The sequence below is a fragment of the Hemitrygon akajei genome, chromosome 14, assembly GCF_048418815.1.
Source record: "Hemitrygon akajei chromosome 14, sHemAka1.3, whole genome shotgun sequence".
NCBI classification, from domain to species: Eukaryota; Metazoa; Chordata; class Chondrichthyes; order Myliobatiformes; family Dasyatidae; genus Hemitrygon; species Hemitrygon akajei.
Window position 1 is genome coordinate 23,452,070 of NC_133137.1, and position 25,089 is coordinate 23,477,158.

General features: G+C 44.5%; 2 protein-coding genes and 1 long non-coding RNA gene across 3 annotated transcripts in view; 1 reads left to right on the forward strand and 2 right to left on the reverse strand.

The window, feature by feature from the left end:
• Window positions 1-6,806, reverse strand: part of pes (pescadillo) — a 49,989-nt gene extending 43,183 nt beyond the window's left edge. Inside the window, exons 1-3 of the mRNA XM_073065686.1 lie at window positions 6,702-6,806; window positions 6,193-6,272; window positions 2,462-2,615 (exon numbers count right to left, since the gene is read on the reverse strand). Coding sequence (XP_072921787.1) covers window positions 2,462-2,615; window positions 6,193-6,272; window positions 6,702-6,725 — 258 coding nt within the window. The 5' untranslated portion in view covers window positions 6,726-6,806. The remainder of the gene's footprint in view (window positions 1-2,461; window positions 2,616-6,192; window positions 6,273-6,701) is intronic.
• Window positions 6,807-11,546: 4,740 nt separating this feature from the next.
• LOC140738421 (uncharacterized) overlaps window positions 11,547-25,089 on the reverse strand; it is a 31,083-nt gene continuing 17,540 nt past the window's right edge. Inside the window, exons 2-3 of the long non-coding RNA XR_012101372.1 lie at window positions 13,393-13,484; window positions 11,547-11,885 (exon numbers count right to left, since the gene is read on the reverse strand). This is a non-coding gene — a long non-coding RNA (uncharacterized lncRNA). The remainder of the gene's footprint in view (window positions 11,886-13,392; window positions 13,485-25,089) is intronic.
• Window positions 13,414-25,089, forward strand: part of LOC140738420 (cytosolic arginine sensor for mTORC1 subunit 2-like) — a 96,558-nt gene continuing 84,882 nt past the window's right edge. Inside the window, exon 1 of the mRNA XM_073065689.1 lies at window positions 13,414-13,523. Coding sequence (XP_072921790.1) covers window positions 13,477-13,523 — 47 coding nt within the window. The 5' untranslated portion in view covers window positions 13,414-13,476. The remainder of the gene's footprint in view (window positions 13,524-25,089) is intronic.

Here is a 25,089-nt window from a genome sequence, read left to right on the forward strand (position 1 = left end):
GCCTCGGCATCAGCCGATCCCGATTCTCCCGTGATCTTTAAGTTCTTGAGGCTGTAGCGCTTTACATAGCTAGCCAGCCGTCCCTTACTAGCCTTAAACTCCTTCCCCTCGCTCACAACACAAGTAGCGAATAAACGAGACGCAAGACGAACAATGCTCAAACGACGAGTGCTGGAGAGAGACTGAGGATCTGTGAAATGGCGGGAGGCTACAGCAGGGTATGCCTATACATCACTTCATTCGTGTGGATTCAGCATAGTGCGGCAAATTCAAGTTTTGCTTTATGAACTTTCTGGAATTTTTTTGGAATATTTTTGATCCGCGATCGGTTGAATCTGCGGATGCGGAATCCACAGATACGGAGGGCCAAGTGTACTGAATAACCTGCTCTGGGCCCAGTTTATAGATCAACCACAAGGAAGGCACGCAGAGACTTTAAACACGAGAAATCCTGTGGATGCTGGAAATCCAGAGCAATACACACAAAATGCTGGAGGAACTCAGCAGGTCAAACAGCATCTATAGAAATGAATAAACAGTGGCCGTTTTTGGTCAAGACCCTTCATCAGGACTGAAAATGAAGGCCAGAATCAAAAGGGGAAGGGGGATAGCTGGAAGGTGATAGTGAAGCTAGGTGGATGGGAAAGGTCAAGGGCTGGAGAGGAAGGAATCTTTGCTTTCTTATAACGTTAAGGTTTGTAATGTCACAGAACACTCTAACAAACCTCTATAGCTGTACTGATGAAAGTCCACATCATGTCCTGGTATGGAAAAGTGAACGCACAGGAATGTAAGAAGCTGCAGGGAGTAATGGATTCAGCTCAACACATCATCACATCCCTCCTCACCCTCTGTACAACCTACAAGGTGCTCTATCAAGGAGGCAAAATGCTCACAATCTGAGCAGCCCAATCTTCTTGGGAGCATCTAGGACAGCCTCAGGAGAGAGGGGTGGCTATTGAAAACAGACACGGAAAATTTCTTTAGCTAGAGGGTGGTGAATTTGTGGAATTTATTACCACAGGCAGCTGTGGAGACCAGGTTGTTGGTGTATTTAAGGTAGACCTTGACAAGTTCCTGATTGGACACATTAAAGGTTATGGGGAGAAGCCGGGGAGTGGGGCTGAAGAGGGGAACAGAAAGGACAGCTATGATTGAATAGCCTCATTCTGCTCCTATGTATTATGGTCTAATTACCATCAGGCAAGAGACACAGATGCCTGAAATCCTAACACACCAGGTTCAAGAACAGCTACTTCCCTTTAACCACCCAGTTCTTGAACCAACGTGGACAAACCTAATCACTGTGCCAGTATAGCAACTCTATATTTCATTTCCAAGATGGCGGCACGACGCAGCTTGCAGCAGCCACTCCGGAGCTGATTATCTGTTATTTGTGAAGTGGGGTGCTGTGCGCAATCATAATCGATTGAAAACGGACATGGGAGCACGGAGGAACATCGGGAAATCTCCAGGAAGGCCTTCTTCATTGCTGCTGCTGCTGTGAGGTCCGGGACTCTGCTGGGAAGAACAGGCCCCCAGTCCTCGGGGTTGTGTTGCCGATGGCCGTTGGCGAGGCTGTCTTAATACGCTCGGCAGAGGATGGTGCTCGGAGAAGCTGTGCCGGAGGGGGATGGTCGTCAGATCGGAGGTTCGATGGACTCGGAGTCCGCTGCGGTCAGGTCGCTTTTGGTGTGTGCTGCGTCTGCGAGGCTGAGTCAGGCGGCGCCGTGGGAGTCCATAATGGGGGTATTCCCTTCTGCTGCCGGCGTGGGATGGCGAGTCTGTCGGGACCCTGGGGACTTGTGGAAACTGTGTGGTGATTTCTTTTGAACTTATAGTCCTTTAACATCTTTGGACTATTTTTACTGTGCCCATGGTCTGTTTTTTTAAATCAATTATGCTATTGTTTGCACTGTTGTAACTATATGTTGTAACTATGTGGTTTTGTGCAGGTCTTGTAGCTTTAGTTTTTGGTCTTGTTTGTCTGGTGGATTTGGAGCTCCTTTTCGGGGAGCGCGCTAAGATGGTAGCGCGATATAAGACGCAGCAGCCTCTCCGGACTCTGGGTTGGGGATGCCAAACATTATGTGGATTTTCTGGTGTAGTCTGTTTTGTCATGTGCTGTTGTGATATCATTCTGGAGGAACGTTGTCATATTTTTAACTGTATTGCATTTGTGGTTTCTAAATGACAATAAACTGAATCTGAATTTTTGTACTACAAAGGGACTAGTTAATTGCCCTAAATGTGTTCCTTGTAAAAATTCATGTTTAATTTATGGTTTCCTTGTGAACTTTACGTATCTGATGGCATAAGCTTACAATGCTGCTGCAGGGAAGTTTCTCATTGCACCCCTGCGTACGTGCCCTTGTGCACAAGACAATAAAACTCCACTTCGGCTTTCTATAGCGTGCATACCTCATATCGTTCATTTAAGAAAATTAAACACAGAACTTACCTTATACTCACGAAACTTGTTCACAATGGGCTCGTGCAGTAAAAACTTTATATCTTTGACAAGATAAAAAGTGCGTGGAGCCGTGGAGCCTTTGTTCACCTTCTTCTTGTGCTTGGGTTCGTGAGGGTAAATCCCCTTCAGAATGCAGAGTCGCCTGTTTAAAAGGAAAGGCGTCATGGATGCTGCAACAATTTTTTAGGAACAGAAGTTAATAACTTGGCCCTTTAAACCTTTGTATGAGTATGTTCTAGATTTTTCTCCATTGACCCCTCATTCGGAACTTTACCTTTGAACCTGACGAATGCTTGTTAGCACCATACTCATCCTCAAGAAATTTAAACTCAACGTTCAAAGCACGTATGCGACACCACACACTACCCTGCGATTCATTCTTGCAGGCATACTCAATAAACGTATAGAATAATAACCATAACAGATTCAATGAAAGACTTGGACATCTTCACAATTCCACTACTTATAGGCTAATTTGCACTACATCCTATTTAAGTATGCTGATTTTCACTGACATCTTAAAATTCTCATCTACTTTTAAAAGCTCCCCCAAGTTCTCATATTCCCAACTTCTACGTCTCACGCAGTGAGACTTGAAATGACTAGTCTCTGACTCATTCCGTGCTGCCTCAAGAAAGGAATGATCTCCTCCATCCAGGCCACGCCAGATTTACTGCCATCAGGCAGAAGGTACAGGAGCCTCAATTCTCACACCACCAGGTTCACGAACAGCTACTTCTCTTGAAGCATTCAGTTCGTGAACCTGCTGGCAAAGCCCTAATCACGACTGTTTCACAACATCAAACACAGATGCTGGAAATCCGAAGCACCACACACAAAACGCTGGGTGAACTCAGCAGGTCAGGCAGCATCTATGGGAAAGAGGAAACGGTCGGCATTTCTCGCCGAGACCCTTCATCAGGACACAACATGCTCTTTTCTCACTGCTGCCACCAGGCTCAAGAGCAGATACTGGCCCACAACCATCAGGCTCTTGTACAAAGGGAATAACAACACTCACTTCCCACCCACTGAGATGTTCCCACAGCCAATGATCTCACTTTAAGGACTCCTTATCCTGTTACCTCACGTTCTCATTATTTAAATTTGTATTTCCAGTTTGTTGTCTTCTGCACTCCAGCTGACCTTTCATTGATCCTGTTATAGTTGCTATTCTATAGATTTGCTGAACATGCCCACAGGAAAATGAATCTCAGAGTTGCATATGGTGACACATATATATTTTGATAATAAAGTTTACTTTAAACTTTTAAACAAAGTTTAGCCACATTATGGCTACTTTGCACTAAAGTGGACTTTGTTTTTCTTTTGCTCTAACTCTTTTCTTCCTTATAAAAATTGTGTACAATGTTCGTGTTATTCTTGTGGCCGTGTCCCCAAGAGAGAATTTCATTGAACACACATAGAAACATAGAAAATAGGTGCAGGAGTAGGCCATTCGGCCCTTCGAACCTGCACCTCCATTCAGTATGATCATGGCTGATCATCCAACTCAGAACCCTGTACCTGCTTTCTCACCATACCCCCGATCCCTTTAACCACAAGGGCCATATCTAACTTCCTCTTAAATATAGCCAATGAACCGGCCTCAACTGTTTCCTGTGGCAGAGAATTCCACAGATTCACCACTCTCTGTGTGAAGAAGTTTTTCCTCATCTCGGTCCTAAAAGGCTTCCCCTTTATCCTTAAACTGTGACCCCTCGTACTGGACTTCCCCAACATCGGAAACAATCTTCCTGAATCTAGCCTGTCCAATCCCTTTAGAATTTTATACGTTTCAATAAGATCCCCCCTCAATCTTCTAAATTCCAGTGAGTATAAGCCAAGTCGATCCAGTCTTTCTTCATATGAAAGTCCTGTCATCCCAGGAATCAATCTGGTGAACCTTCTCTGTACTCCCTCTATGGCAAGAATGTCTTTCCTCAGATTAGGGGACCAAAACAATATTCTAGATGCGGTCTCACCAAGGCCTTGTACAACTGCAGTAGAACCTCCCTGCTCCTGTACTCAAATCCTTTTGCTATGAATGCCAACATACCATTTGCCTTTTTCACCGCCTGCTGTACCTGCATGCCCACCTTCAATGACTGGTGTACAATGACACCCAGGTCTCGTTGCATCTCCCCTTTTCCTAATCGGCCACCGTTCAGATAATAATCTGTTTTCCTGTTCTTGCAACCAAAGTGGATAACCTCACATTTATCCACATTAAATTGCATCTGCCATGAATTTGCCCACTCACCTAACCTATCCAAATCACCCTGCATCCTCTTAGCATCCTCCCCACAGCTAACACCGCCGCCCAGCTTCATGTCATCCGCAAACTTGGAGATGCTGCATTTAATTCCCTCGTCTAAATCATTAATATATATTGTAAACAACTGGGGTCCCAGCACTGAGCCTTGCGGTACCCCACTAGTCACTGCCTGCCATTCTGAAAAGGTCCAGTTTACTCCCACTCTTTGCTTCCTGTCTGCCAACCAATTCTCTATCCACATCAATACCATACCCCCAATACCGTGTGCTTTAAGTTTGCACACTAATCTCCTGTGAGGGACCTCATCTCATGTATTTGTGCATATCACACAACAACCTTAACCTTGAACCATAAGTTAACAGATCAAATTAAGAGATGCAATTGTATCAGGAATTCACCTTCAAACATTCTAAGATATTGTCAGAGCTGTTACCGGAAAAGCAAAATGCAAGTAGCTTGTGTATCTATACTGGATTAACAACCCACACTCAAGGAGAATAACCCTTAAGGAATAAAATAATAAAAAACATTTTGATTGCAGTTTATAGGCCATCAACTAATTCTACATTACACTGGACAACAAAGACTTTGCTTCATGAATACTATTGGGTGTATATTCTGGATTTTGGGCTTCTGATCATCAGAATCACCATGAATTTCCCTACCACACACTATACTTGTTTTGAAATCACCTTGATTTGTTACTTCAATTCATATTTCAAGTCAAAATAACTGATGTCAAGGCAAAAGAAGGTTCTTTTTTGGTCCACAAATCAAACAGATCATTAATGACAGGCAATTTGAAGAACTGCCAGTGAGACCGGAGAAAATCGCAGGGAAGGCACTAAAGGGTGTTGCTGAAAATTTTCTTGGCAACTACGTACAGCTGGTTGACAACATGCTTCAAGCAAACAAGACTACGAAGTCCAAGATTCACTAGGTTCATTTTCTGCATTTTCATTTAGACTTCTTCCCTGCAAATCTTGGCACTGTCAGTGCCTACCATGGTGAAAGCTTTCACCAGGACATTGCAGTCAAGGAGAAACAGTATCAGAGTTACTGGAATCCATCACTGCTGCCTGATCATTGTTGGACACCGAGACACTATCAGTGCAAATGAAAACATTCAACAAAACATCTTTAGCTAACTTGAACTGCTGCAGAGTCAGCACCGTTACACAATTAAGCACATTATATTCAGTAAGAATTAATTTCTCCAAATTCCTACCTGATACAAGTAGTCTGAAATTATCTTTGTGTTCAGCTACAAGCAGTCTTACATAAACAAAAAAAACTGAGGAAGCAACACTTACAAAAAAAATTATTGTCCAGTGTTATCAATGCAAAAAACAGTGACACAACTGTGGAACCAAGGCAATACACAATGCAATTATCTCAATAAATCCAGTTGTTCTGAAAGGCATAACAGGTAACACCTCACCTGAAATCCGCAAGACTGAGCTGCAACTTCTTCCTGGCTTTATTTCTGGTAATATAGTTTGTAGCTGCTCCCCTTTCGTACTGGTGGAAAAAGAAACGGCTACTTTATTTGCTGTAGCATACAAGCCATAATTTCTTTTGCTGGAAGTGGGGCCTTGGAGTGGCAGCGCAGTCTCTGACAGCAACCGGGGTGAATGGTGAAGGCAGATCGCCTGGATTCAGCACGGGGAGGGGACAGGTGGGGCTGACAAGTTACACCCCGACTTTTGGTGAAGGGGGTCCATCAGAAGCAGCAGCAGCAGGGGAGGGGACGACTGGAGTTGGGGGTGTACTGGTTACAACCCGGATAAAGCGAGTCGTCCGCTGCTGTTGGTGGCCGGCTGGGAGGGCTTGTTGTCGGCGTTAGGAAGGGATGGTGGGAAGGTGGGGACGGGAGAGGGGTGGTAGGGGTCCGCAGGCGACAGAGGAGTGGGATGATCAGACCCGCCGGAGCCCCCGAATCGAACGAACCTTCTTCTTCTCCAGGCCTCCCATGTTGTCGCTGCCACCGCGCTCCGCACATGGGCAGCAAGGAAGGACCCCGGGCCTTCCACGGCCAGTCGCGCCGCACCGGAATATCGGCGAACTGCACAGTTTTTCTAAAGTAAAAATCAACCATAAAGTTCAGACTTTTATTTAAACTATTCTAACGGATTACTCGGAAATAAAACGCGCGGTTGTGAATTAATGACAGGCAGTCTGTGGGTTGCACGCTGGCCCTCACAGATGACCTTTGACTGCGGGTGGAGTTATTGAGCTGACCAAAACTGGGGGTACAAGTAAGCTTTCTTTGGGTTCCTGCTCGTACTGGTGTGGAGGGTAATGAAAAAGTACACATTATAGCTAAACAATCGCTCAAATCGTCTATAATAGAGGTCTAGATCCCTCCAAGCAAAGCGGAAGTCAAAAGCATTATAAAAACAGGAGACATGGCAGAAGCACTGGGATGAGAGTGAAACAAGGAGACAACTGTACAAAATACAAAGGCGAGTCAGATACCAAAGAATATCAGGTGGGCATAGAAAGATAGAAGTGATCATCAGTCGTTTAAGAATTGGTCACACAAGTCTTAATTACACATTACATAAAATAGGGAAACATCCAACTGGGTTGTGTGAATACTGTAATCAACCAGAAACAGTTGAACATGTATTGATAAAATGTAAGAAGTACCAAAGAGAAAGAGTGAAGATGATAGGAGCGCTGAAGATAAACAAGAAAACTGGGTATAGAAGACATTTTAAGTGGCATTTCAAGAGAAATACAGACCTATATCATGAAGTACCTGAAAGACTCTGGTTTATTATATAGAATTTAGGGAATGAAATTATTTTCCTTCCTCCTGTTTATCAAACGATCCACACTCCAGTAGGTGGCGGTAATCACCTTAAAGCTGGTTTGCCAACCACCATAAAACAGCACAAGAAGTTCTTAAGCTGTTGCTATGTTTCCATGTGGGGGTTGCTGTTATGACGTGAAAAAGTTAACATTAATGGCATGATGTGGTAAACTATGTATACCTGTCTGGACACGCCCCTCTGCTGACTGCTCCTGTGGCTCCTCCCACAGACCCCTGTATAAAGGCGGTTGGAGGCACTGCTCCCCCCTCAGTCTCTGAGATGCCGTGCTCCCTTTTGTTGCTAATAAAAGCCTATCGTTCACCTCCCGTCTCCAAGAGTTATTGATGGTGCATCACATGAATACAAAAAAAATTTGCAGTGTTCAAATATGTATTCAATTATGAATAAGATTTATGTTTGCTAAAAGAGAAGCGGCAGAACAAAATTTATGGGGGTTGCAAACTGTTTCCATCTAGGGCATATGTCAAACTCAAGGCCCGCGGGCCAAATCTGGCCCGCGGTGGAATTATCTTTGGCCCGCGAGATAATATCTAATTACTATTAAAGCTGGCCCCAGTAATCGAAGCGCCTATGGCGTATGATATGGCTAATGCTGAGTTTATTCAGGTACCAGGTTTTCAGGGTTTTTAGTGTTTATTCGGCAGTCTTCTTCATAAGAAACGGAATTTGTAAAGTGAAACACTTTGTAGTTATAGCAGAGACTGAGACACATGAGAGCAGGCTGAAAAAACGGAGGCAACGAAAGCTGCGTTCACACACGTCCGACTGATCCGGCCCGCATGAAGCTGCATTTTGCTCAATCCGGCCCGTGACCTAAAATGAGTTTGACACCCCTGATTCTAGGGTCCAGATGCGAATCTGCCTTTCTCTTTACTGCTTCGCCCTCCAAACCCTAAAATTAATAGAAAAGTTCGGATGCTGGAAAACAGAAACTGCTGGGAACATTTAGTAGGTCAGTTAGAATTGGTATTGGTTTAATGTTTCTACATGTACCAAGATTTAAAAAGGGAATGTGATGATGTATGTACTCTGACAATAAAATTTACTTTGAACTTTTGAACTTTACAGTGAAAGCTTTTCCAGTCCATCTAGATTGTGTAGAATTGAATTTATAGAGACAGTACAGTACAAGTAGGTAAATAAAGTATAAGGATCATATGACGTAGATTGGAAGCTTGAATTCATTAAGATAGATCAGCTGGTTGAGTTTATCGCAGCAAAAACCTTGCACTCAATGTCAGTAAGACCAGAGAATTGGTTGTGGACTTCAGAATGGGTAAAACAAGGGAGCATACACCAGTCTTCATGGAGGGATCAGATGTGGAATGGGTGTGAAATTTCAAGTTGCTGGGTGTCAGTACCTCTGATGATCTAATCTGGGTCCAACATATTGATGCAGCTACAAAGAGGCACAACAGTGGCTATATTTCATTAGGAGTGTGAGGAGATTTGGTTTGTCACCAAAGACACTCACAAATTTATACAGAAGAACCGTGGAGAGCATTCTAACAGGCTGCATCACCGTCTGGTATGGGGGGGACTGCACAGGATTGAAAGAAGTTGAAGAAAGTTGTAAGCTCAGCTCCATCATGGGCACTAGCCTCCGTAGTAACCAGGATATCGTCAAGGAGTGATGTCTCAAAAAGATGGCGTCCCATCATCCAGTCATGCCCTCTTCTCATTGTTATCATCGGAGTGGAGACACAAGAGCCTGAAGGCACACTTTCAACAACTTAAAAATAGCTTCTTTCCCTCCCCACCCCCCCCACCCCAGTTTCACCTATCACCTTGTGTTTCTCTCTCCCCTCCATTACTCCCCATTTCCTTTTCTCCAATCCCGCTGGAGGGTTTTCCATAGATGCTGCCTGGCCTGCTGAGTTCCTCTGGCATTTTGTGTGTGTTGCTCGGTTTTCCAGCATCTGCAGATTCTCTCTTACTTGTAATAGCTTCTTCCCCGCTGTGATCAGATTTCTGAAAGGACATTGAACCCATGAACACTACCTCACTACTTTTTTCCTCTGAAAGGGAAACAGGTACCAAAAGGCACGTTGGAGTAAAGAGAAAGTTAAATGTGAGTGCCCCTTAGTATATGCTAAAATAAAATGGAAGTCTTTAGGATAAAATGGTGTTAGCTTGGAGTGGGATTGTTTCAAGAACCAGTCCACAGCAATGTTTTGAGAAAGTTAAGGGAGTACAAGTGGAAAATGGTGAAAAAGATGTTTTTCACGGGAAGGTGAGGTCATTTTGCTGCTGGAGGTACCAACTGCATCGAAATGTACCAGCTGTCGGGCTTTGAAGGGTATAAAAAAGGGGCACCTTCTTGGTACAAGGGGAAGAGAGTTTTGTCTTGGGTTGGATTACAGCTGATGCTGAGATAGTGAACAGTACATCAGGGGAGTTGGTACCTCGAGTCAGACCTTGACAGAGAGAGAGAGGAGAAGAAAAAGAATTTAAAATAAACACCGCGTGTGAGATTCTTAGATCTGTGGGTCCCTCCAGATCAGCTCATTTCGAGAATGAAGAGCATCATTTTGATTTCTGTACTGCTGCTACTGTAGAGATTTGTTGTATTTTTCTGCGCTGCATTTGTGCTAGTGCTAATTAAGTGTCTTCTGGCCTTGAACAAGTGTGTCGTCTCCTTTGTTTGCAAATACCCTGAGCTGCACTAGGAAAGAACACGTAACGAACTTCAAAATAATTTTCATTTACAGTTGGATAACATTGTCAGGCACATGGAATATGCAGGAGCAGAACTGGACCATTCAGCCCATTGAGTCTGCTGCACCATTTCATCATGGCTGATCCATTTCCCTCTCAGCCCCAATCTCCTGCCTTCTCCCCGTATCCCTTCATGCCCTGACCAATCAAGAATTTATCAACCTCTGCCTTAAATATACCCTTGGCCTTCACAGCCATCTGTGTCAACGAATTCCACAGATTCACCATTTCTAAAGAAATCCCTGCTCATCTCCATTCTAAAGAAGCATCCTTCTACTCTGAGGCTGTGTCCTCTGGTCCTAGACTCCCCCACTATAGGCAACATCCTCTCCACATTAACTCTATTGAGGTCTTTCAGTATTGGGTAGGTTTCAATGAGGTCACCCCTCATTCTTCTGAATTACAGTGAGCTGAGGCTCAGAGACATCAGACAGACAGACATACTTTATTGATCCCGAGGGAAATTGGGTTTCGTTACAGCCGCACCAACCAAGAATAGTGAAGAAATATAGCAATAATGCACCTCATATGAGAAATATATCAAATGCTCCTTATATGAGAAGCCTTTCATAGAAGTGATACAGACAAGAATGATTAGAAGGGAGAAAGGGATTTAAATGTTGAGACAAGGGTATGGTTAAATGCAATAATAGATTTTCGACATCAGGGTCAGATTGCATTATTAGGCCATCTAATCTTTGCTCTTTCAATTTTCCATCTTTCCTGAAGCCTTTGATGTATTACTGGCTGAGAAGTTCTTTTGAAGCAAGTACTTGAACAGTAATGCCAACTTTTAATTTACTCTGTAGGTCATATTGCTGACTAAACAAAACTGGGTTGAAAGCAAGATTATTATCACTGGAGGTTTTAAAACCATTGATAAGACCCTGTTGGTCTCATTGCTCGTCGCTTGTGCACTGACTTGTCTCTGTTCATTTGCTGGATGGTTCTTAATTTATTTCAGAATCGACTTTGCAAACATGTCTAGGTCTAAGACAGAGCTCGCATTTTACAGTTTATCAAAGGAGTGTTTGCCCTGACACTTTACAAAGTAAAACCACAATATAAATGAAAAAGGATCTAGAACTTTCCTGGCGTATATGACTAATAAACTCTTCTTGGGTTTCCAGCTGGATACATGTATCGATTATAATTGACATTTCGATACAAACTCTGCCATTTTCTTCAAGAATGATGCCTGGTTATATCTAGACTGGTGTATTTATATCCCCATAGACCGTTCCTCCTGATTGGTTAGTCCTTATCCAATCAGGTTTCTGCTGTCCCACCATTTACAATCGAATTCCAGTTCTTGCTTAGAGCGAGACCTTCGCCTTCGTTTAAATTCTTTTCTTCTAGTTTTATTTCAATGGCTTCTTTTATCCACCTTTTTATTCTGGCATCTTTCCCCTTCCTTTCCAGTCCTGAAGAAGGGTCTCGGCCCAAAATGTTGACTGTTTGTTCATTTCCATAGATACCGCCTGACCTCCAGCATTTTGTGTGCGTTGCTTTGGATCAATGAATTCTGTCCAAGCATGTTGTTTAATGACACAAGTAAGAGTGGAAGTACAGGAGCCTGAAGGCAAACATTTAACAATTCAGGAATAGCTTCTTCCCCTTTTGCAATTAGATTTCTGAACTATCTCACTTTTTTTCCTCTTTTTGCACTAATTAAAAAAATTATGTATATATATACACACACATCTCTCTCTTCTTCATCGGAGTTCCAATATCCCTCGAGAACCAAGACTACTAGATAGGTATATGGAGGAATTTAAGGTGGGGGGATATATGGGAGGCAGGGTTTAAGGGTTGTCGCAACATTGTGGGCCGAAGGGCCTGTATTGCGCTGTGCTATTCTATATATATACTTTCTGCAAATTTTAATATTATGTATTGCAAGATACTGCTGCCGTATAACAACTTTCACGATATTAAACCTGATTCTGATTCCGAGGACTCCTGAGATCCCCTTAACAGTGGAACATTAACTGCGAACACAGACTGTTTTGTATCTGCAAGAATGTGATGCTCTACCGCCATCTTGTGGCGCGATGTATTTAACAACCGACGCACTTACCGAAGCAGTCGCAAGTAATTATGCAAAGCTATTCATGGCATCTTTTTTCCTCCCTTCCAACTTGGTCACATTCTGAATTTGACTTATCATTTTTGTAAATATCTCGAGGAGAACAACACGAAGTGCAGCTCATAAACACAGGAAATTCTGCAGATGCTGGAAATCTAAAAGAACACACAAAATGCTGGAGGAACTCAGCAGGTCAGGCAGCATCTATGGAGAGGATTAAACAGCAGTAGTTTCGTCTCGAAATCCTTTGTCAGGACTGGAAAGGAAGCGGGAAAGATGCCAGAATAAAAAAGGTGCGGGGAGGGGAAGGATGATACCTAGAAGGTGCTGGGTGAAGCCACCTGAATGGGAAAGGTCAGGAGCAGGAGAAGGAGGACTCTGATAGGAGAGGAGAGTGGAGCACAGGAGAAAGGCAAGGAGGATGGGACCCAGGGGGAGGTGAAAGGCAGGTGAGATGAGGTGAGAAGCCAGAGTGGGGATTAGAAGAGGAGGGGAAGGAAGCTACCCAGAAAGAGTATAAGGTGAAGTTAGTAACACACACAAAATGCTGGTGGAACACAGCAGGCCAGGCAGCATCTATAGGAAGTCGACAGTGCTTCTCCCTATAGATGCTGCCTGGCCTGCTGCGTTCCACCAGCATTTTGTGTGTGTGTTGCTTGAATTTCCAGCATCTGCAGATTTCGTCGTGTTTGCAAGGTGAAGTTAGTGTTGTATTTGTTAATTTACTTGTTGGAGTTTTCCCCCATCTGCACAAAGAGCCTGTGCTTTCCTGAATGGTGAAGAAAATAAAACCGGGTGTCAGGTCTAATAATGCTATCATCCATCTGTACAGTTTCCCCCATGTGTAGGTGAAACCAACTATACCAATTTCAGTAAGGCAAAAAAAAACCAGACATTACAACTTCCTCTTCCAGGGAAAGTATTTAACAAGGCCCTGGAAAAGAAAGATGGAACAGCAGCTTAATTCTAATGAAAATATATGTTGATTTCTTACACTTGTGCTTGATTGCAACAGGCTGCAGTCTCCACGGCCACTCTTGAAGTCAGGCACTGATCTTCTCCAGCAGCTCCAGGTGCAATGAAAGGCTGGTTGGATAGGAGGAACAGGAATGAAGCTGGAATCAGGTAAATGTATAGACCACAGTCTAGAGCACATTTCCAGAACTTTATTGAGGTACAGCGCAGAACAGTCCCACTGAGCCTTTGGAGTCACACTGCCCAGCGATCCTCTGATTTAATCCTAGCCTAATCACTGGACAATTTACAATGACCGACTAACTTACCAACTGATACGTTTTGGACTGTGGGAGGAAACTGGAGCACCCGGAGGAAACCCACGTGGTCACGGGAGAACGTACAAAATCTACACAGGCAGTGGCAGGAACTAATCTCGGTCACTGGTACTGCAGAACATTGTGCTAACTACTACACTGCTGTAGAACTTCCACCCTCCAGATCTTCTCGATTCACCACCCCCACCAAGGCCGATTTTTTAAAAAATATTTTGTTAATTTCTAAACTTCTACAAGTGCTACTGGAAGTTAGTATAACATTAGCTAGGATCCATTTTATTTGATGAAGTGTCTCAGTCCGAAACATCGACTGTTTATTTCTCTCCATAGATGCTGCCTAACCTGCTGAGATCCTCCAACATTTTGTGTGAGTTGCTCTCCATTTTATTTGAAAACGTCTCTGCGCTTTTACTGCAAGGCCAGAACTTCATTCCTCAAAGCAGTAAAATATTGAAACAAATTTCAATAAAACAAAACTTCTGTAATAAAATAAGAAAAATTTGCATAACCTAACATTATAATATAGTTTTAAAAAGCAGGCTGCTCAGAGGATTGTAATTAAAATATTTTTCTTGGCAGTGTGGAGGGTCAGAGGGATCTTGGGGTCTGAGTCCATAGGACACTCAAAGCTGCTACGTAGGTTGGCTGTGGTTAAGAAGGCATATGGTGTATTGGCCTTCAACAATCATGGAATTGAATTTAGGAGCCGAGAGGTAATGTTGCAGCTATATAGGACCCTGGTCAAACCCCACTTGGAGTACTGGAACTGGGAGACCATTTCGTTGAACACCTATGCTCTGTCCGCTAGAGAAAGCAGGATCTCCCAGTGGCCACACATTTTAATTTCACACCGCATTCCCATTCTGATATGTCTATCCATGGCCTCCTCTACTGTCAAGATGAAGCCACACTCAGGTTGGAGGAACAACACCTTATATTCCGTCTGGGTAGCCTCCAACCTGATAGCATGAACATTGACTTCTCTAACTTCTGTTAATGCCCCTCCTCCCCTTCTTACCCCATCCCTGATATATTTAGTTTTTTTTCCCCCTCCCATTTTTTCTTTCTCTCTCTGCCCATCACTCTGCCTGTTCTCCATCTCCCTCTAGTGCTCCTCTCCCCCCTTCTTTCTCCCTAGGCCTCCCGTCCCATGATCCTTTCCCTTCTCTAGCTCTGTATCCCTTTTGCCAATCACCTTTCTGGCTCTTAGCTTCATCCCACCCCCTCCAGTCTTCTCCTATTATTTTGCATTTTCCCCTCCTCCTCCTACTTGCAAATTTCTTACTATCTTTCCTTTCAGTTAGTCCTGACGAAGGGTCTCGGCCCGAAACGTCGACAGCGCTTCTCCCTATAGATGCTGCCTGGTCTGCTGCGTTCCACCAGCATTTTGTGTGTTTTGCTTGAATTTCCAGCATCTGCAGATTTCCTCGTGTTTGCCTTTGGAGTACTGTGCTCAGTTCTGGTCGCCTCACTACAGGAAGGATGTGGAAACACTTTGAAAGGCTGCAGACGAGATTTGCAAGGATGTTGCCTGGATTGGGGAGCGTGCCTTTTGAGAATAGGTTGAGTGAACTTGGCCTTTTCTCCTTGGAGCGACAGAGGATGAGAGGTGACCTGATAGAGCTGTACAAGATAATGAGAGGCATTGATCGTGTGGATAGTTAGAGGTTTATTCCCAGGGCTGAAATGGCTATCACAAGAGGGCACAGTTTTAAGGTGCTTGGAAGTAGGTACATAGGAGATATCAGGAGTAAGCTTTTTACGCAGAGTGGTGACCACGTGGAATAGGATGCCGGTGGCGGTAGTGGAGGCGGAAACGATAGGGTCTTTTAAGAGACTCCTGAATGGCTACATGGAGCTTAGAAAAAAAGAGGGCTATGGGTAAAGCCTAGGTAGTTCTAAGGTACGGACATGTTCGGCACAGCTTTGTAGACCAAAGGGCCTGTATTGTGCTGTATGTTTTCTATGTTCTACGTCTCTGATATGATTGTGGGCCCTCATTAGAAGCTATTGACATAGCTGACCAAAAGCATGATGAAAATGAATGTCTTATTAGAAGGAAAAGAGCATGGTGGAAAAGGTTTTGAGAGAGATTTCCAGAGCACAGGACCTTATCATCAGTGTTAATCAGTTATTTTAATTTAGTTAGTTTTTTGTAAGTTACTCTCACTCAGTATGAGAATTTCAGAAGTGGGGTACGGCAATCTTAGTGATGGTAAAATAATGTGCAATCAGTCGGAGATGGTCCGATGGTCAGAGATGACATCGAGGTTATACGTAGACTGTGTGAGTTTCCGAGGAGAGAATAAGATCGTAACTGTTTCTATGCCATGGAGCCTTACCATTAACCGAGGGGTTGGTGGACCCCAGGTCAGGAACCCCTGTCAGAAGGTAAGCAAGCAGTTACTTGGGTTTACGGCTTCAGCCCGAAGAAGAATTTAAACTGCTAAGTAGCTCAGGCCAACGTGACTACACATGATATTGTACAACGAGAGACCTGCCTTTTGTTACTCTCAAAATGTACATCATATCACAACGAGCCAGCAGGTGATATTATTGAAGAAAAATCAAGTCAAGTCAAGTCAACTTTTATTGTCATTTCGACCATAACTGCTGGTACAGTGCATAGTAAAAATGAGACAACGTTTTTCAGGACCATGGTGTTACATGACACAGTACAAAAAACTAGACTGAACTACGTAATAAAAAAAAACAGAGAAAGCTACACTAGACTACAGACCTACACCGGTGCATAAAGTGCACAAAAACAGTGCAGGCATTACAATAAATAATAAACAGGACTGTAGGGCAAGGTGTCAGTCCAGGTTTCGGGTACTGAGTCTGATAGCTTGGGGGAAGAAACTGTTACATAGTCTGGTCGTGAGAGCCCAAATGCTTTGGAGCCTTTTCCCAGATGGCAGGGGGGAGAAGAGATCATATGAGGGGTGCATGGGGTCCTTCATAATGCTGTTTCCTTTGTGGATGCAGCGTGTAGTGTAAATGTCTGTGATTGCAGGAAGAGAGACCCCGATGATCTTCTCAGCTGACCTCACTATCCGCTGCAGGGACTTGCGATCCGAGATGGTGCAATTTCAGAACCAGGCAGTGATACAGCTGCTCAGGATGCTCTCAATACAACCCCTGTAGAATGTGATGAGAATGGGGAGGAGGGGGGTGGGAGATGGACTTTCCTCAGCCTTCGCAAAAAGTAGAGATGCTGCTGGGCTTTCTTTGCTATGGAGCTGGTGTTGAGGGACCAGGTGAGATTCTCCGTCAGGTGAACACCAAGAAATTTGGTGCTCTTTACGATCTCCACCGAGGAGCCATCTATGTTCAGCGGGGAGTGGTCGCTCCGTGCCCTCCTGCAGTCAACAACCATCTCTTTTGTTTTGTTCACATTCAGAAACAGGTTGTTGGCTCTGCACCAGTCCGTTAGCCACTGCACCTCCTCCCTGTAAGCTGACTCGTCGTTCTTGCTGATGAGACCCACCACGGTGGTGTCATCGGCGAACTTGATGATATGGTTCGAGCTGTGTGTTGCAGCACAGTCGTGGGTCAGCAGAGTGAACAGCAGTGGACTGAGCACGCAGCCCTGGGGAGCCCCCGTGCTCAGTGTGATGGTGTTGGAGATGCTGCTCCTGATCCGGACTGACTGAGATCTCCCAGTCAGGAAGTCTAGGATCCAGTTGCAGAGGGAGGTGTTCAGGCCCAATAGGCTCAGCTTTCCAGTCAGTTTCTGAGGGATGATTGTGTTGAATGCTGAACTGAAGTCTATGAACAGCATCCGAACGTATGTGTCTTTTTTGTCCAGGTGGGTTAGGGCCAGGTGGAGGGTGGTGGCAATGGCGTCATCTGTTGAGTGGTTGGGACGGTATGCAAACTGCAGGGGGTCCAGTAGGGGGGCAGCAGGGTCTTGATGTGCCACATGACGAGCCTCTGGAAACACTTCATGATGAAGGATGTAAGTGCAATGGGACGGTGGTCATTTAGGCAGGACACTTCAAAAATGAAGGTGTTTGCATAGCATAAAGGTCACGGTTCAAGAGAATTGAGGGATTGAATTTTGTATTGAAGACTGGTTAGTGAGAACATTAAAGAAAAGTAACATGCATTTTTGAATGATATTTTAAATTTTAAAATCCAGGTATTTTAGCACACTGAAATTTGGATCTGTTCAGGTTATATGTCTAAAGTGGTGTTTCACATTAACTAGGGTTATTACATTCTGGTACTGCCATTCAGATTGCACACGGTCCCCACTATATTCCAGCTGCTAGTGTTACGTACCCCGTAACTGGGTCACTTACCAGCAAAGATAGAGAGGTCCGTTGAAGTCTGATGGTACTATTTTTAACAGTATTTATTGATAAAAATACACAAAAATAATATCAATGCAAACATACAGATAATATACGTCGTCAATACTAAATCTAAAAGCGTGGGTATAATAATAATCAATAAGAAATAGCTCTATCGTTGTCTAGGGGATAATGTATTGTCCGATGGAAATATAAAAGTCACTCAAGTTCATTCAGGCTGCAGCTTTTGATTGGAGAGAGAGACGATTTTTATAGAACTTGCCCGTTTTCCTTTTTATGATGTCGATCCTTCGAAATGTCGTCGGTGGTGATCTCTTCTTTAGCTAAGCCGTCTTCCGTGGTAAGGCCTCAATCCCGGGGCAACGGGAAAGGACACACGTGGGCCTTCCACCGGCTGTCGCTATTAAACGCTGTCATGGGATTTCTAGCATTTCTCCTGGTGCGTCTAAAGGGGTTGTTCCCCAGACCCTCTTTTATCCTTACTCACGGGGTCTCAGATGTCAATCAGGTTGGGAGGATGCAATCCCTCAACCAGCCCACGTTGCTCATTCCTTGAGGGCTTCGATGAATAGCATAGTGCTCAATACACAATTCCGTTTCCAAGAGACAATGGCCATTTCCCGTGGCTTTGTATCACTGAGGGGCCAGGACATTCCAAACCCCTTGTGGATTCTGCGTGTCTTTCTCTCATTTCCTGGGTCTCCTGACCTGAATTAATAGCGATCTTGCGATTCTCAAAAAGGAGGGGGCTACTTTGTACCCTTCGGCCCCTCAGAGTTGGGGCACAGGCGTTACACTAGGAATGATTTTTGAGCAGTAAGGAATCAGAATCAGGTTTATTATCACTGACATAGGTGGTGAAATTTGTTGTTTAATGGTTATGATGTGCCTAGTGTGGTAGTGTAGTGGGTAGTGCTTGTCGCTCTCACTTTCAGCTTCCACCGTTGGCTGGCAGTCTCACAAATAGGAGAGCTGAATGTGTCAGTCTCTCTCTGCCAGTACATAGTCTCTCCAACAGCAAGCCTCGTGTAATGCCTCCTCACTGGCAACACACGGAAACTGGACTCCTTTCGGACTCAAGCTGAACTACGGAGGATGGGGAGGAGGTCCGGCTCCTGCACTCATAGCAGGTAGGCCCACAGGTGTGTGGACACACCCTGGTGCTCATGAACCAGATCCCCAGCTACGGGTAAATAGCCCCACTGCCATGTGGGCAGCCTCGGGAGAGGCGAAGGCTACGGGAGTAAACCCAGACAGCAAATCCGGAGTGGAGCCCCTAAGCTGGCTGGACGTCATTGAACACCCTTCCGGCAGCTCCTGCAGCCAAGCTGGTGACAAACGTATTGCTTCATGAGCTTTTTTTTGGACTACACTGGTGAGGCTGAGAGGGGGATCTTGACGTCTAGCCGTCTCAGGATCCCCATAGCTTCCACTCAGGCTTGTGATGATGACCATCGTCACCCACTGTCCTTTGAGACAGATGGATGCCAATCACCACCAGCACAGTGCAATACATAAGAAATACTGTAAATTACAATAACAATACATAAAGCTAAATAATTACCGGTAGTGCAAAGAGAGCAAAGTTGTGAGGTAGTGTTCATGCCTTCTGTCACAATGGGTCTGGTGAACTGCCGGAGTTGGGGGTCGTGACTCACAACACAGGGCTCAGTTGTGGCTGGAGAAGGTGTACTTTGTTCATATATTCCATGCTCCCTTTAAACTCACCCTGGATTTGCTGAAAATGGACTTTGTCAGAAGTGCAACATATTTTTTAAAAAGAGAAATAGAAGTATTTGATATATAACATTCAGTAGTTTGGAAAACCACTTAGTAAGGTACCAAAAAAAATCTTAAAGTGCCAGTTATCAGTTTCCTGCTCTGAAAAGAGATTGATTTCTGTTCACGATCGGTGTTACTTTTATTATTTACCATGTGTCCTGGCTGGTAGAACCAGGTTGGCCTCGGTTATTTGAATAATTGTCCCTAACTACCTCGGAGGAAGACTGCGTGATTGGGAGAGGGCAGTCTCGAATGTGCCACATCTGTGACACATTAGCAAGACATCTGCTCATTGCCAGCAGGATTTGTGCCAAATTATGTGGGCAACTGAGTACCCATCTCATGGAAGGGGGAGGTCACATTGGAGATGCAGCAACAATTCTATCAAGTATGATAAAACTAGAGATTATGTTTTTACCTTAATTCCAAATTGTATTTACTATTAGAAATTGTGCTGCCCTTTAAAGCTGCTTTTTCAGTTGGGCTCGCAGCTGGCCCTGAGACAACTGGCTAATGCCTTGGAGAAGGCCGGGGAGGAGGAGGAGAAGATGAAAAAAAGGATGGCGGAGCAGACTTGATGAGCCAGATGGCGTAATTCTGCTCCTATGTCTTAAGGGCTAAGCCTGTGGAGAAGTTATAGGTTATGCATTCCACTTGTGTGATGCCTGATTAAACCTGTAGGCATGATGGGAAATCAGTGAACTTACTTTCTAAGTTATGATTTTATCAACTGAGCAACAGGATAGGCCCTTCGAGGCACGCCACCCTGTAATCCCACAATTTAATCATAAAATCTACAATGGCCAATTAACCTGCCAACCAGCGGACCTAGCAGTCACGCAGAGAATGTAGAAACTCCTTACAGGCAGTGGTGGGAATTGAACTCGGGTTGCTGGTACTGTGAAGCGTTGTGCTGGCCGCTACGCTACCGTGCCGCCCGATTTAGGTAGTGTGCATTGCAAATTTCATGTAAACTTTGTATTAAGCCAGAATACCCAAGGGACCCTTTCACTAACTAGAATGTAAAAGCAGTGGGTCTTTATGCGAGATATTAAAGAACGATTTATTAAATTTCGATGAGGTCCTTGACAAGCACTTACAGCTGTTTCACCTGATGATACATTACAATCAACTGAGTAAGGTGATCAAAAATACCTCTGCTATGACCTTAATTCATTTTTAAAGAGATCAGTGACAGTGAAGACAAAACACAAAGATGATTTCACTGGTTTAAGTTTCTTTTGTGTTGGGTGAATTGATCTAACTACACAAATGCTCTTTCAAGACCATTGTATCTACAGGAAGCAATTAGCATGTTGCAAAATATATAGGCTCCTGCGGAATTACAGTGTTTATTTTTGGCTGTCACTTACTAGATGATAAGAGTATTTTCAATATGGTAGAAGTCTTTTGTATAAGATGACAAAAGGTGCTTATAACAGGAGATTTTTTATGATACTTGTTTGAGGAATCTTAGCATTTCTGACAAAGCCCATATTTACTGTCCACCCATAATTCCCCACAAGATGGTAGTGATAGGTCACCTTCTTGAACTGTGGTGCTGTGTTGAAACTTCAACAGATTGTCACCTCATTTTTGGATATGTTGCTCCTGGTAAGCTCTTTTATACAGCCCACTGAATTTCAATATGTTCCTTGGCTTGATGAATGGTTGAAGGATTCTCTTAGTTACGGGGGTTCCTTAAGGTTGTCATAGCTAGGGTGGTGAGGGGGGGGCAACAGGGTGGGGGTTGTAATGGGGACAAGCTCCCACTCCCTATTAAATATTCCCAAAGGCGTGCACCCCAAATAGCCTCTGACAACCAAGTCCAGCTCCCAGCCTTCATGTGTGGCTAAGCTACCAAGCCTGGCGGAACAGTTTCTACTGCCGTTATAGAACGGTGGAGCAGCCTCGATGGGCCAAACGGCCTAAGTCTGCTCCTACGTCTTATGGACAAGAGAGGCGGCAAAGGTGGGGTTACTGGTATCTTAAAACCAATCGCTTTAGGCAGATGGGGCTCATCAGCTGAGGTTTGCAGCTCATCTAGGAGAAAGAAAACATTGATCTCAAACCTCCGCTGCCTTGAGGCTATACCCACTCATGGGGAAGGCCTCAGGAGCAAACCCTGAGGAATAATCTGCAGCTAGAGTCCCTTATGGTGGTCCCACGTTGAGTTCAACACTGACTGGTAGCTCCTGAGATGCTGCTGGTGCCAAACTGCATCAGTCTCTGCCATTCCTTTGTATTTGTCAGCAGCATGTAGAAGGGGAGCCTGTGGTATTGGAAACAGCTGGCTCTCCATATCATACTGTCCTGGCTCACGTTTGAGATCTAGGATGCAAAACCCACGGTCGGTCCCAACCAATGGACGGCCTCACTCCTGGGGTTACATAATGCGATAAGCCCAGTAAAGACAAAACAGATTTTGGTATTTGTTCTAGCATGAACGATTCTAAATCAGGCTTTCTTATAAAGTCAGAAATGGCATTAAATCTTTCAGTTTCAGTTTGACATTTCCAATTTGAGCTGGAAGGCACAGATGGACTGTGTCTTGCCCGTGATATTTGTAGAACAAAATCAATGGTTGTATTTATTATATTCCCCTCAGAAAGCTGACGTAGAGCAGGACCTCCCAAACTTTTTTATGCCATGGAGCCTTACCATTAACTGAGGGGTCTGTGCACCCCAGGTTGGGAAACACTGATGTAGAGGCTTCTCAATGTGAGATTACTTGTTCTGCTATCAAAACAAAATAAACTTTTTTATATATACTTATTTTTGTTTGAGATTTTGGCATGCTACTACGGTGAGCTTTTATTTCCCACCTTTGATTGCTCTTGAAAAGCTGGTGTTAACTCACGGCACAACACAGACAAAATGCTGGAGGAGCTCAGTGGGCCGGGCAGCATCTATGGAAAAGGGTAAACAGTTGATGTTTCGGGCTGAAACCCTTCAGCAGTCGTTGGCTGTACTTTTTTTTCCACAGATGCTGCCTGGCCTGCTGAGTTCCTCCGGCACTTTGTGTTGCTTCGGATTTCCAGCGCCTGCAGATCTTCTCATGCTTAAGGTGAAAGGGTGGCTTTAACCCCGACTCAGGCGTGCGTGTTGTGTTCGTGTGAGAACAGGCCAGTTGGAGGTTGTTTTTGTAGAGCTGGCGTGGGAGGTGCTGCAGGAGTGGCCTAGGCTGAGCCAGACTTCACTGGTGACAGGCAGCAAAAGTGGAAGTGCTAGTCGTCAGCCGATTTGTACCTCACACTTTGGCTTGGCCCGTGTTGAAACCATCTACTTTGTGCTTGACCACAGCCTGGGAACATAATAGAATTCCTGACACCTTCGAAGTTCAGGGTGAGGGTAATGATACACATTTTAACGTGCCTTCTTAATTGTCCAAAGAGAATGACAAGCTTTCTCCTTAAGCTCCTGCAGGCCTCTCATGAGGGCTAAATAAGACCTTGGGGTTTTGATACAGAAATAGCAGAGACATAGTGCTCTATTTATCAGCACAGGTGAGTCTCAAGGCTGTGTGCTCGGCCCCCTGCTCTACTCGCTTTATACTTGTAACTGTGTGGCTAAGCACAGCTCCGGTGCCGAATTCGAGTTGGCTGACGACTCCTCTGTCGATGGCCAAGTTAAAGGTGATGGCTTGTCGGCATAGAGGAGGGAGATTGAAATTCTGGCTGAGTGGTGCCACAACAACCTCTCATTCAACGTCAGCAGGACCAAGGAGCTGATGATTGACTTCAGGAGGAGGAAACCAGAGGTCCATGAGCCAGTCCTCATAGGAGGATCAGAAGTGGAGAGGGTCAGTTTCTCAGTGTTGTCATTTCGGGGGACTTGTCCCGGACCCGGCACGTAAGTGCAATTATAAAGAAAGCATGGCCATGCCTCTACTTCCTTGGGGTTTGTGAAGATTAGGTATGACATCTAAAACTTGGACAAACTTCTGAAGGTGTGTAGTGGAGAGTATATTGACTGGCTGGTTTACACCCTGATAGGGAAACACCAATGCCCTTGAACGAAAATCCTACAGAAGCTAGTGAATGCGGCCCAGTCCATCACGGGTAACACCCTCCCCACCATTGAGCACATCTACACAGAACGTTGTCGCAGGAAAGCAGCATCCATTACCAAGGACCCCTACCATCCAGGTCACGCTCTCTTCTTGCTGCTGCCGTCAGGATGAAGGTACAGGAGTCTCAGGACTCACACCACCAGGTTCAGGAACAGTTATTACTCCTCAAACATCAGGCTCCTGAACCAGAGGGTATAACCTCACTCAACTTCACTTGCCCCATCATTGAAATGTCCCTGCAAACTATGAACTCACTTTCAATTACTCCTCATCACATGTTCTCGATATTTATTGCACACTGGTTGAATGGCCAAGCTGGTGAAGTCTTACATTGATTCTATTATGGTTGTTATTCTATTATGGATTTATGGAGTATGAAAATGAATCTCAGGGTTGTATATGGTGACATATATGTACTTTGATAATAAATTTACTTTGAACTTTGTCATTTGCAGTATTGACCAAAACACTATCAGTGAGTTTTACACTATAACTTTCAATGGAAGCAGATATGACAGGGGTGTTTAAGAGGCTATTAGATAGGCATGTGAATATGCAGAGAACGGAGGGATACGGACCTAGTGCAGACAGAAGGAGTTAGTGTAATTTGCGATTATTATCCTAGTTAATTCAGCACGACATTGTGGGCTGAGGGGCCTGTTCCTGAGCTGCTCTATGTTCTACGTGAGCTCGTAATTTCCTGCATTATTGTCAAATCAGAATCAATTATCATTTTATAATAAGTTACATTGTGATTTGTATTTTGACACGACCAACACCCTCACACATTTAACTTGAAAACAAAAACCAGCAAGGTGACAATCATTCTATTAAAAAAGAAGGTTATTTATATCTTTCGACCTATGATTTGCCACAACTGCAACAGCTCCGCTTGTTTCAGTTTCACACGTGTGTGGGTGTGAGGGGTGAGCACGTATCAGAGGGTTTGTTGTTCTTCTCCGCGCCATGTGGCGCATCGGCCGGCAACCTCGCTGATCCTTGTCCATGATTCTTTGAGGCCGAGTGGCTAGCTCGACGCTAGCGTGGAAAGCACGCAAGGAGCCGGCCACAACCATGCGCCTCAGAGTCTGGTTCTGACACCACTACGCCGCTGGCCGGCTTCGGAGGGTTTGTGGGGCTATTAATTTTCAGTGCTTTCAGCAGTTATTATTAACTTATTGAAACCAGAGCTGGAACCTGACTGCTTCCCTCTTTACCTGAGCCTG